Source organism: Lagopus muta, chromosome 3 (genome assembly GCF_023343835.1).
Source record: "Lagopus muta isolate bLagMut1 chromosome 3, bLagMut1 primary, whole genome shotgun sequence".
In the NCBI taxonomy this organism is placed as follows: Eukaryota; Metazoa; Chordata; class Aves; order Galliformes; family Phasianidae; genus Lagopus; species Lagopus muta.
In genome coordinates this window covers 48,181,715-48,193,861 of record NC_064435.1, presented here as the reverse complement: position 1 = coordinate 48,193,861, position 12,147 = coordinate 48,181,715, and the positions used below count along the sequence as shown (strand labels likewise).

General features: G+C 41.7%; 1 protein-coding gene across 2 annotated transcripts; it reads right to left on the bottom strand.

Moving 5' to 3' along the window:
- Positions 1-6,965: 6,965 nt before the first annotated feature.
- Positions 6,966-12,121, bottom strand: LOC125690947 (myosin regulatory light chain 2, smooth muscle minor isoform-like). 2 transcript variants are annotated; one of them, XM_048939762.1, is made up of 5 exons: positions 11,981-12,121; positions 11,564-11,643; positions 11,149-11,347; positions 10,812-10,973; positions 6,966-7,897 (listed from the first exon to the last, which is right to left on the bottom strand). In XM_048939762.1, the coding sequence occupies exons 3-5, from the start codon at positions 11,330-11,332 to the stop codon at positions 7,725-7,727; spliced, it is 519 nt and encodes a 172-aa protein (XP_048795719.1). In that variant the 5' UTR covers positions 11,333-11,347; positions 11,564-11,643; positions 11,981-12,121; the 3' UTR covers positions 6,966-7,724. The 2 variants fall into 2 exon arrangements, with proteins under 2 accessions (XP_048795719.1, XP_048795720.1); XM_048939763.1 differs by lacking the exon at positions 11,981-12,121 and adding an exon at positions 11,753-11,773.
- Between the last annotated feature and the right edge of the window lie 26 nt (positions 12,122-12,147).

Below are 12,147 nucleotides of genomic sequence, written 5' to 3'. Positions count from 1 at the left end.
TCCCCAAAGTTTCTTTCTGAATTCTGGTCTTATTTATTACTTGGCTACAGTAACAGTGTATTGTATAAAATTATATAAAACAAGATTGTACTACGCAGAGGGCCCCAGTGTATTTAATAAACATGTCTCATGGTGTCTGGATTGTTACATACAAAATGCCAGGGGCCAAAAAAAAAAAAAAAGCAATAAAAGCAACAAGACACTGTAAGTATTGTTCAGATAGCTGGGTAACAATTTTAAGTAATTTAATTTTCTGTGTTGAAAGTTAATTACTTACTTTTGAGTAAGACCAATCTCATGTCTTCAGTCAACTAAGTGGCTAAGATTCATTAAAAGAACCCATGTTACAAATACCTTTGTGCCACACTGCTTTTACTTACAGGGATAAAACTTCTCACCCCAACCAACTTCTGTTCTAAATAGATTTTATAGAGTCCTTTTCTCCATAGCTTCTGGGGACAAAAGGTTGAAACAAACCTTTGTGGATTGTTTAAGAACATGCCTGGATATGCATCTGATGTCAGCCACATACAGGAGATAAATGCAAGGAGATTCACCAGGTAAAAATTTCAACTGCCACAGAAATAAAGTGGAGGAAATTGTATAGAAAAGTCAATAATTTGCTATTGATTGCAGGCTGAAACTAAAGCCAACTCTACCTTTTTTAAAAGCAAATACTAAAAAAAAAAAGCCAAAAAAAAAAAAACCCAAAAAACCCAACAACCTGAACAGCGAAGTCAGGAAGTGAGTCAGAATTACGTATCAGTATGTAAACATAAATATTGGAAACTTGCATGATGTTGTTGAAACGACCTCATGAAGTGATCCTCACTAAATTCAGTACAATTTCTCTGTCAGAAGAAAACCTGTAAAAATGCTTAGGGAAAGCACAGAAGGATTGGAAGGAGAAGAAATAACTCAAGCAAACATACCCTCACCTGTTCATAATTACGGTATCTCCCAAATGCTTTCCTTGCTTTTATAAGTCTCTTTTAAAACCACCGATAACAAAAACATTCCTGCAAAGGGCGTGTGCAAGCATTGAATCTATCACAGGTAAGAATAATCCAGAATCAGCCACATAGGTGTAAATTATCCTTCTATTCTTGAAAGTGGCTGTGAAAATAAGCAGCCAGCACCCCCTTGTCCAATATTTGTTCTTTCTTAGCAATACTTGAGATCAGGGATAGCATAATTACCAACTCTGAAAATCTAGTATAGGATAAGATCTTTCAGACCTTGCTAATAAGAATATCAGCCGAAGTATTCTCCTAGTTCCATAGCACACTTATCTACTGCCCCCAAATGACATTTCTGTTGTGTTGCTGGGCATCCACAGGTGGCTACAAGAATCTGATTTGATGTTTCAGCCAGGAGCCTTAAATATCTGTGGTACTGACATACCGTTTAGATACTGCCAGCATTTTCTAATCTGCCATTAGGTAAATTACCACTTAATCCTGGAAGTGCTTGAATTTTTATTCTCCAAAATTTGCAAAGCCTGACAGTTCATTAGCTGCTTTGAATCTTGTCTCAAGGTGGGGCCCAGGCTGTGGTACACAGAATAGGAAAAGGAATACCTTTATTGCTTGAGGGCCTCAGCCCTTAGGCATGTATAAAAGGTGGAACAAAAAGGTGCGGGCCACTGACTTAAGACATTTGAGTGCTTGCTCTGAAATGGGGTGGTAGGAGAGGAACAGAGTTGCTTTGGGTTGCTGAAGGAGCAGCCTATACAGTTGCTGAGGCATTGGTATGCAGCATTTGCAGAAGACTGGCTACTGGGATCTTGAGGAGGGAGACATCTTTTTGACCAACTGCATTGGGAAAGGTTTCAGTCTCAGCCCCTATTTTCTCTTTCTGATATTTTAGTCTTTACTTTGACAGCTACTCTGTCTAAATAAATAACAGCTCCGCTGTTCTCTGCCTCACGTAGACTAACAGGACATGAATAGATGGATGTGCTAAATAGCACCAGTAACAAACAGTGGCATCACAGAATATCTCCAGTTGGAAGACACCAAGATGGATCATCGAGTCCAACCCCTGGCTCTGTACAGGACCACCCAAATTTCAATCCTACGTTTGAGACCTTTGTCCAGATGCTCCTTGCACTCAGGCAGCCTGGGGCCATGACCACTGCCCTGGGCAGCCTGTTCCAGTGCCTGAGCTCTTCTGGTGAAAAAACTTTTCGTAATCCCAAACCTGATCTCCCCTGTTCAACTCCATACTGTTTCCTCAGATCCTACACAACAGAAAGATGTGCAGTTGGCATACAGTTTGTTACAGCAGAAGAACTAGTTAATGTATTTAAATCATAAGAGTGTGTTCAGTTAGTTATGAAAAAAGTCAGAGAAAATCTGAAAGAAATGCTGCTTTCTGTCAGTTGGAAATAGCAATGCTACCGTTTTAATTTTCATATAAGTAACAGAGGGTAGGGACAGGCAAAGTAGTAGAGTTTAGATTCATGGCTGAATTCCCCATTTTGCCAGTAAAATAGCAATAACAGTCAGTCTTATAACTTGTTTTGCACAACATAGATCTCAAGTTCTAATAAATATGCAATATCTTAGCTATTAAATCAGTAGAATCAGGCAAGCACTAACTACAAGTGATTCCATTCCATTTCATTCTCTTCCAAAAATGTATCACAAAGTTCACAAGTTTATCTTGCTAACGTGAAACTTCGCAGCGCCTCTTTTAACTGACTCCAGCCCTGGAGCTTTGAAGCTTGCTAGGGCTGTGGGGCATAAAGCTGTGCAGATTTCTCAAGGAAATACTGTGTATGTGGTTGGGAGGTGGGGGAGGGCAACATGCAGTGATTGTGGGCTCATTGTAGCTTCTTGCAACCATTTCAAATGTCATAGTGACCTGCAGTTATTTGAAAAGGAAAATCTGAGCTGCAAGTATCTTTAATTTGCAGCTCTCATCTGCTCACTGAAAGAAGCCTGCTGGGACTGGTATGCGTCCCTGGTAAAGTTGTGTGAATGATTTTTTTTTTTTTTTTCCTTCTCCAAACGTATATTTTTAAATACTCACTTCATGTGACCCCTCTGATCTCATGGTGATTACATAGGAATTCCAGTTAGGTTTGCCTTTCCCAGCTAATGAGTGCCACTAAAACAATTTTTGTACTTAAGCCCCGGGATGCGTGGAGTGGAAGCAGCGATGAGTCAGCAGCCAGCTAAGGTTGTTTGAATAGCAATACAAACCGTGCCTGCCGCTAGGAGATAGTCGGCAAAGGTCATACTGAGTGCCTAGTATTTAGATTCAGTCACCCCGATGATACGAATTCTCTTCAAACTCTCATGCTTCTTAGACCAGTCATCATTCTAGTTGACATTTGGTTGTTGGCATACTAAATACTTGCCACTTGGTGTCTGGATGACAGGGAAGAATGCTTGGCATCGTTTGTACTATGCCTGTCACACTGACAGATGCTTCTCTATGTCTAGGGGAGTTAGGCACTAAAATTAGTAACTATCAAAACAAGCGTCTGCTGAATCTCATCAACAGAAATACTAAAGGGAAAGGAAGGAGTCATGATTGCTCTTTTTACAGGAGTTAGGGCTGTAATTCACAAGGAGGGACAGCATGGCTCTGGACAGCATACAAAATCCCTGTCCCCAGTACACAGGGAGTTGCAGGAGGGCATCAGGAGCTGAGCACAGCAGCGTACAGCACACAGCTTTAAAGGGTAAGGTCAGTGACGACCTGCAAAAGTTATTACCTACGTTCATGGGAAGGAGGGGGTGGGCGTTAGGCCAGATACAGGATGTGTGAGACGGTTCCCTGGTGAGGCACAGCTTCTCACAAACAGTCCTGAAAAGGAAACAGTTTATAAGCTAAAACTCATTTAGTGTTCAGCTCCGTTGCCTGTTGCCCGCGCAACCACAGGAAACAAGCGTACCAACCCCACTTGTGAATCACAGCTTTTGGGAGCTTCACCTTGGAGAGCAGAAAGAGTCTGTCTTCAGGTACAATTGATCTCCATAATCCTTTCAGCTGAAATAGTTGCCTAAGCTCCTTCGTTGCCAGAAAAAAAAACACAAAAACCAGCACAATATGAAAGGCAGCTTGCGATGGTTCAACCCTCCCTTATTCAATGGTTCAGTGGTTTTCTACTCAGTGTGAATGTTGTAGGCTTACTTTTAATTGTTTCTTCTAGCTGGGACAGTGCAAGGCCGCATTGTTCCAGCTCTCCGCTCAAGCGACCTAACTAGAAACAACTGAATTTAAAAAAATAAAATAGACAAATGGAGAAAGGCATAAACACCTCTGTGTCCTCTGGTAAGGACACTGGGAGATTCTGTGGCTCTTACTGAGAATGAGTTTGCCACAATCGAAAACTACAGGTATTCTACAAAACCAGAGTGACTAGTTCCAGCAGACACAGACTTGAAGGCTCCTTCTGCATCAGAGATGAGACAGGGGGTTTAGAATTTCTTTGCGAGAGAAATCCCAGGTGTCTGAATTACCCACCAAAGTTCATTTTGCCAGCTCTGGGACTTGTTTGATCAGAGAGTTAAATGCCATAAAACTTCACAGAATGGCTTGGGTTAAAAAGGACCACAACGATCATCCAGTTTCAAACCCCTGCTATGTGCAGGGTCGCCAACCTCCGGACCAGGCTGCTCAGAGCCACATCCAGCCTGGCCTTGAATGCCTCCAGGGATGGGGCATCCACAACCTCCTTGGGCAACCTGTTCCAGTGTGTCACCACTCTGTGTGAAAAACTTCCTCCTAATATCTAACCTAAACCTTCCCTGTCTGTTTAAAACCATTCCCCCTTGTCTTATCACTATCCACCCTTGCAAGCAGCCATTCCTCCTCCTGTTCATATGCTCCCTTAAGAGCCTAAAAAGAAAGATTCTTGTAAAGGCTATAAACAATAGCACTGGTGATTTGTGGTTCATTGTTGCAGGACCAAGTGGAATATGGGACCCCAGCAGCGTCAGTCCTTCTCGTGCTAGGAGCAGAGCTTCTGCGGGAACTGACCATGTTTTCTTTTGAATGTAAAAGCTGTTTAGGACAGAAAAACAAACAAACGAAACCCAAACCAATTAAAAGAAATTGTCCCACGGGCAGCTCGGCCTTTAGCTGAGCCAGTGTTAGGGGCTGCAATGCCACCTACTGATGGATTTGGATATTGGCCGCAAGTTCCCAGCTCGCTTCCTTCTGAGGAGCGCGGGGGATGGAGCTGTTCGCAGCCGGGGGCAGCTGCACGCCCGGCACGTTGGTTGCGCTCATCATTTACAAAAGTTCTTTCTCTAGTTTGCTATCTCTGTTCATTCCAAATGAAAACATTTTCGGTAGAAAGGCAGCAACCCTGTGTTGTCCAGTAGTTCCCGTTACTTGTGAAGTTAGGACGAAGGGAGAAGAAGCTCTGAAGCATCTTCTCAAAGGGGTTGCAAGGTCCATTAAAAAATATGCAGCAAAAGGAGCACACCTTTCTCATACCTGCAGAGAATGATGAATCCCAGGTTTCCTATCTCCATGCAAATCAATACACATCCATAGAACAGTTTCTTCTAGACAGAACCAAAGCCAGGGCATTTCATAATGCTGAACACATTATTCATAGTTCATAGATTAGAAGAAGATACTGGTATGATAATGAATGATGTTTTACGTCAAAATAAACCCACTCATTTACAAAGTTACTAAGTCATTTTCTGGAAAAAAAAAACAACAAAAAACCCAAAAACCCCACAAAAACCCACAAAGTCCTCTCTTGTAGTATTTTACATGCCCTTTTACACCAAGAGCTGTGCCAAGGACACAGTCATTCTACCAGTGCACTTTTTAACAGCCAAGCGGTTGTTTCTATAATGTCCTCCTCGTGCTGTGGATCTACAGCCACCACCATTTTAAATGACCAAAAGCACCAGTAAAGAAAGAGCTATCATTTTAATAACCACTCGAAGGTTAACTAATCCCACTTAAAACTGATCAAGTGAACAAGTATCGCGAGAGGCAATGCACTTGTTGTAACACTGCTGACAGAAGTCCTGGAGCTACACAGACCTTCCAGTGCTCTTGGGGAAAATAGGTTGGAAAACTACTAAGTCTGAACTCCAGGCACCTCAAGCCACATGAGGGCAGCACGTGTCTTTGGACAAACCCCATATTGCAGCTGCATTCCTACTAGTAAAGTTTTGACTAGTTCAAGATGCATTTATTCTAATAAAAATACATGCATAAGCATACACGTTTTCACATGGCTTTATAACACCAAGAGACTTTTCCTTAATTGTGCTGGAATTGTACAAGGAACAAGACTAGTAAATATCTTTAATAAGCCATAATGAATCAAACATGCCAAGGGAACATCGTTTCCATCCTGTCTTTTACATTCATAATTTCACCAGGATAAGCTAAAAGATGAAGATGATTCTGGCAGGTTATTTGTGGAAGTACAGTGTATTTCCAACCCAGTCATTGCCCTCTAATGAAATTCACTTTACAAAAGCAGCCTACAAAGAAACAGCAAAACGCTCCCAGCCAAATGATATTTCTTGAGTTTGTAACCTAAATTCCAAAGGGATAACAACTGAACTCCTAGAAGTAACAGATGCACTGTCATGTGATCTCTTCAGTCACGACTCCTCTCAAGATCAAAAAAATCCAGAACCACAATTCTTAGATTATGGCAAAGCTGCTTCAGAGTGTTGTGCTAAGTCTGCTATGACCTATAGGGTATGAGAAATGGAACAGAAAATAATGCCTTTTCTTCACACACACAAAGTACTATAGTCAGAAGAAGCCATAAAAATATATATTGTTTCATTTGGAACGCAAGAATAACGTAGAAAAGCACAGAAGCAGCACACGTTCCTTCTTCCTCCGCCCCTGTTTGAGAAAAGATAGAAGGAAGAAGGAAAAAAAAAATGGTTGCAATTAAATAAAATGGATTCTATACTGTCGGTGCTGTGGGTGTGATAAGAGGCATCACTCAAACACTCTGCTCATACACAGCCTTTTTTATTTTACAGAAAGCACTAGGATTTACCATGTAAGTTTAAAAAAGCAGTATTAATGTTGTACTCAGCATCCAGAAATAAAGCAGTTACGATGAGAGTGAAATACCACCTCCATTACACCCATAGGATTTTAAAATCTTAGCGTGCAAGTGTAGGACAAAACTCATTAATTTCTAATGTGCTAACATGTGAAGGATGTGAATTTCTTCATTGTATATGCTCACAGTAGGAAATGAAGTACTCAGTCACTGGGAAGCGCTCAGTCACTGACGTACAAATTCAGTATGCATAAGTGACTTATGCTTCATTAAGGCAAAAATAGATAATACCATGACTGCATACAGCTGCAAAAGTATTTACAGAAATGATTAGATAAGCAGCCCACCTCTAGTATGAAACTGTTTAATGACGCATTTAATAAAGCGGTGTTTTATTGAAAAAGTTACCGTAAGTTGCAAAAATCTAGTTAGAATGAGTAACACTGACACTTTTAAGTGCCTCCCCACCCCAAATCTTTGTTCCTAAACCTCTGTCACTCTAAGCCATCCTCTCTCCCTACACATTTTCAGTCTTAATGCAAAAGCGCAGGCGTGCCTGAGCAGCCCCAGAGTCTTCAGAGGCAAAAGCAGAAATGCCAAAAATGTATGCAAAGGGTCCCAACAAGAAAAAAGAAAGAATCTGAAGGGAAAGAAAGGAAAAAAAAAAGGGGGGGAAAATAAAAGCTACAGGTGTTCAGGGATTTGCTCAGTCATCCTTGTCTTTTGCTCCATGTTTAAGGATGCGTGTAAATTCAATGTAGTTGAAATTGCCCTTTTTGTCAATTGGTGCCTCTCTGTAGAGCTCATCTACCTCTTCATCTGTGAACCTGTCTCCCATTGTGGTCAGCAGCTCCCGCAGGTAGTCTTCTTGAATGAACCCTAGAATGCAATGTAAAGAGAAACACAAAATGGAAGTTGTCTCCAGCAGGTCTTCGAAAGCAGTGTGGTGAACATTAAGACAGCCCAATTCTTTTAACTGAATAATATTTTTTCTTGATGGACTTAGATAGATTTGTGCATCCTTTATTAACTAGTTTCCCGTGGGGACCAAACAACCACTGGTTGGCTCTTCAGTGCTGCATGAGCATTATGGTCCTTTTCAACCCAGGCCATTCTATGATGATGTCACTGGAGCTGACATGTGTGGATCAGCGAGCTGCAGGCAAGCGTCCAAGGAAGGAGTTTATAACAGAACAGACTTTAAGGCAGGATTGAGTAAATTAACCTAGGAAAGAGGAAGAATGTGTACCGTGGAGAGGTAGGAGCAGAAATGAGACCTCCCATGCCTTGTCAAATCAGTAAAAGAACAGAGATAGAGGAATATACCAAGAAAAAGTAAACTAGGCAGTACTGTTGGAAATCATTAGTAGACACCAACAAGGACTTATTTAGAATCAGTTGGGATGTGATAAAAATAAATTCTGCTTTGGAAACAGAGTCGTAAAACTTAAGCAAACAAAGTTCTTTAGAGAGCAAACCAAATAGGGAGTCAGGGAATCAAAAGGCAGTCAGTGAGCATGATAAATTGCCATGAGGCTGGTCCGTGCCGTGGGGAAGCAGCACAGGAAAAAAACAACACAAACACATTACAACACATGTTAAATATGTTAAAACAGCATCATACTAGCATAGGTAGACCAGCCCTTGATTAATGAATCCAAATGAAGAAGGCTGACAACAATGTTCTCCTTTAAAACCAGGAGGAGAATGTTCAATTAGTGGGTCAGATTTTGCAGTTGTCTCTTTGCAGGTGTGAGTAAAGAAAGGGGAAAAAAAGCAAACAACAAAAAAGCTAAAGGCATTAAGTCTTTGTACTTCAACAGCACCACAGAGACCAAACAGTGATGAGAGATGACATAAGGATTAGTATACAAAGAATGCAAGGCCTTTGGTGCAGCAAGTTTATCCTCAAGGACTTAATTGCTTTTGTCTGAGTAGGTTAGATGTTGAAACACCGCACTGGGTTACCAGAAGAGCATACACTAAAAGTTTTAGCAGCACAGAATCATAAAGTAAATAGTATTCCCACTCCCCCTAAAACAAGCTCTCGCACAGTTTCAGTATAGACAGGGAGTAATCTAATTAGTGAAGCAAAATGCAAGATTTAACGTTTGGCAGACAGCACAAAACAGATGACAGAGCGGGATCAAAGAGCAGAAAAAAAGTTATACTAAATGAAGACAGATATAAGCCTTTATGCTAATTTCATGGTACTACTGTTTTATGGGACAGTAATGCTGAAGTAATATCAACAGCAACATTGAAAATATAGGAAAAGTAAATAAAACCAAGTCCAGCTCCTTTATCTTCACCAAGTGGGTCTGATTTGTATCATTCTGCCTCAGAAGAACTGCACTGATGTAGAATAGGAAATCAGGTACATAACACAGACACATGGAGATGATTAAAATTGAAAGAAGGAGAAATAAAAAGAAAATAAAAGCATAAGGGTTCAACATAGCTGGAAGAGCTAAACCTGAGGATAAAATGAATAAGGAGCAAAAATAAAATGTAATGTAGAATGCATGTTATTTTGAAGACTGCATCTTGATTACTGTTAATAAATAGGACAGCATAGATATTTAACATGTTTCCCGGTGAAAGTGTGAGCATGGCATAAGGCAGAAAAAATACTGTGGAATCATTACCTTCACATTATGCTAGGACTAGACTAAGAGGTTCATCATTGAGTTTAAAGATGACAAAATTCAATCTTATCAGAACATGGGGGCCGTACTATCTATGTAGACACAGAAAGTGACTGTTCAAAAGAACTGGTAGCACTGTCACTGTCTTTATATCCTAATTCACAGGCTCATGTTCTGGTGCACACAAAAAAGCCTTGCAGCACAGTGAGTCAGACTACCTGTGGAGAGAAAATAACCGACTAAAAAAACTTCCTTCTCCAGGAGATGGTAAAGAGATTTCCCTGGAGAGGGAGGAAGTCAATTAACATTTGAAAAGCCTTTACCAACAGAAAGCCTGTTTACCTACATCCCAACAGGAAGGGAAAGCACTTTGAAAAGGCAAAAGGTGCTAAAAATACACAGACAGAAAATAGCTGCTTGAAATGGACTAATATCCTTTGAAAGGTTCAGAGCGCACATCCACAAATTAGATGGCAGCACCGTGGTAGACCACTGTGAGAAAAGTAATAGGTGCAGTGCTATCTACAGTGCAGAGGCTATGTGATTTCTGTGTACACTGGTATGGCAGGTTCACAACGTGTCAAAGCCCTGATACTGCGTTTCTGTAGAATAACCTTAGGATTAATCTCTGCCTGCTACACAGTTCTCCAGACTGTTTTCCTGTATTAATAAATAAATAAAAGCATAAACTCTAACTTCATGATTACAGACACAACCTTGAAAGCTTGATACAGTAGAAGTGAACTCTGCATTTCATTCTTCCTCTTCCCTCATTATGCCAGTCTATTCAATGCCATTTCTGTCTTCTAGACCCCACCCTGATTATATCTGTAAATCACTACAGTCCTTCCTGCTACCTTAAAACAACTGAGCTGAGTGTGAGGGCATGACATAGGCTATTTGTTATCATAGCCTAAGACACGCTAGGCAAGATGAAGAGTCACAAGAAAAGGTTTGCATACTCTGGATCACCTATCTTCAAATACTGAATACATCACATATTCATATATATCTCAAGCCTACCACAGGGGAAGGACAAACTCAGTGGCATTATAGGTTTCACATCTACTCCTTTTAAATGTCACAGAAACGTCCCACACGATCAATACAAATACCCCCAAAGCAGTTGAATTTCACCCACATACCTGTTGCTTCTTCATCAAAGCAAGCAAAAGCATTCCTGATGACATCTTCTGGATCAGTGCCGTTGAGCTTCTCACCAAACATTGTGAGGAACATTGTGAAGTTGATGGGGCCTGGAGCCTCGTTCATCATGGCATCCAGGTATTCATCCGTTGGGTTCTTTCCTACAAACAAAACAATTCCTGCTTTAGCTTTCAAACTAAAATAAAAGAATAGATAAAAGTCACCTGAATATTGTAATACAAAGTGGGACACCTCTCATAAGCTATCCCAAACTCAGCGTTTTAATTACAATAGCACAAGTACATTTGGCAGCTGTAAACAGAAGAGAGACATTACCGAGGGAGGCAAGCATGTCGTGCAGGTCCTCCTTGTCAATGAAGCCATCCCTGTTCTGATCAATCATGTTGAAGGCTTCCTTGAATTCCTGAATCTGGGACTGATCAAACATGGCAAAGACATTGGACGTGGCGCGCTGAGGGCGCTTCTTGGTGGTCTTCGTCTTTGCTTTTTTGCTAGACATGTTGATTTTGGGATACTGAGAGAAAAGTAAATAGAATAAGGCCAGAGTTAGGACTTGAGAAGAACGTACTAAGTTTTAGGCTTTCAGAGTCAGAAAGCACCTCTACCACCTTTCTGCTTCCTCTCATCAGAACATATTTCCTTAATGAAGAAGGGCAAAAGAGAAGCAGGAAATAGGACGGGACAGACCAAAACAAAGAAAAAAGTCACCAACATATAAAGTTGCACGTACCTTTCACTCTGAGAAGGAACAGCTTTTGTCTGGATTCCCTTCTTAGATCTGTCTACAAGAATGGAACTCCGGTCTCAACCCTAAACGAGAAAAGTGAGGTTCAGAAAGCTGTTGCTGAGCTCACGAAATAACTCTATGGATATGTGTAATATTCGAGAGCAGGGGAAAGAGAACTCGAGCTCGGTTCACCTGAGCAAAGTCTGAAGTGCCAACGCGTGGCACCTGACAGCAGCAAGGATTACTGTTCTATATAACAGCGGGTCTTTGCCTTGCCGTCTATTATTTAAAAAAAAGCAAACAACCCCCCCATTTTGCGACGTTAGAGAAACGGTGCAGGCTGTTCCGCAGACAGCAGCAGTTGCGACGCTTCCGCCGCCTCACACCGCGGCTGCCCCAGCGGCCGCCCCCCAGCCTCACCTCAGCGGCTGCCGCGGAGCCTCGGTGCGACGGCGAGTGGAGGAAGCGGCAGCAGCTCAGGCGCTTCCTGGTGAAACCACCGCCCTCCCGGCTGTGGGTGGAAGAGGGCGGCGGTCCGGGACCGGGGCCGGGCGGCCAGGGGAGGGGCTGTGGGGCCGCCAGGGGAG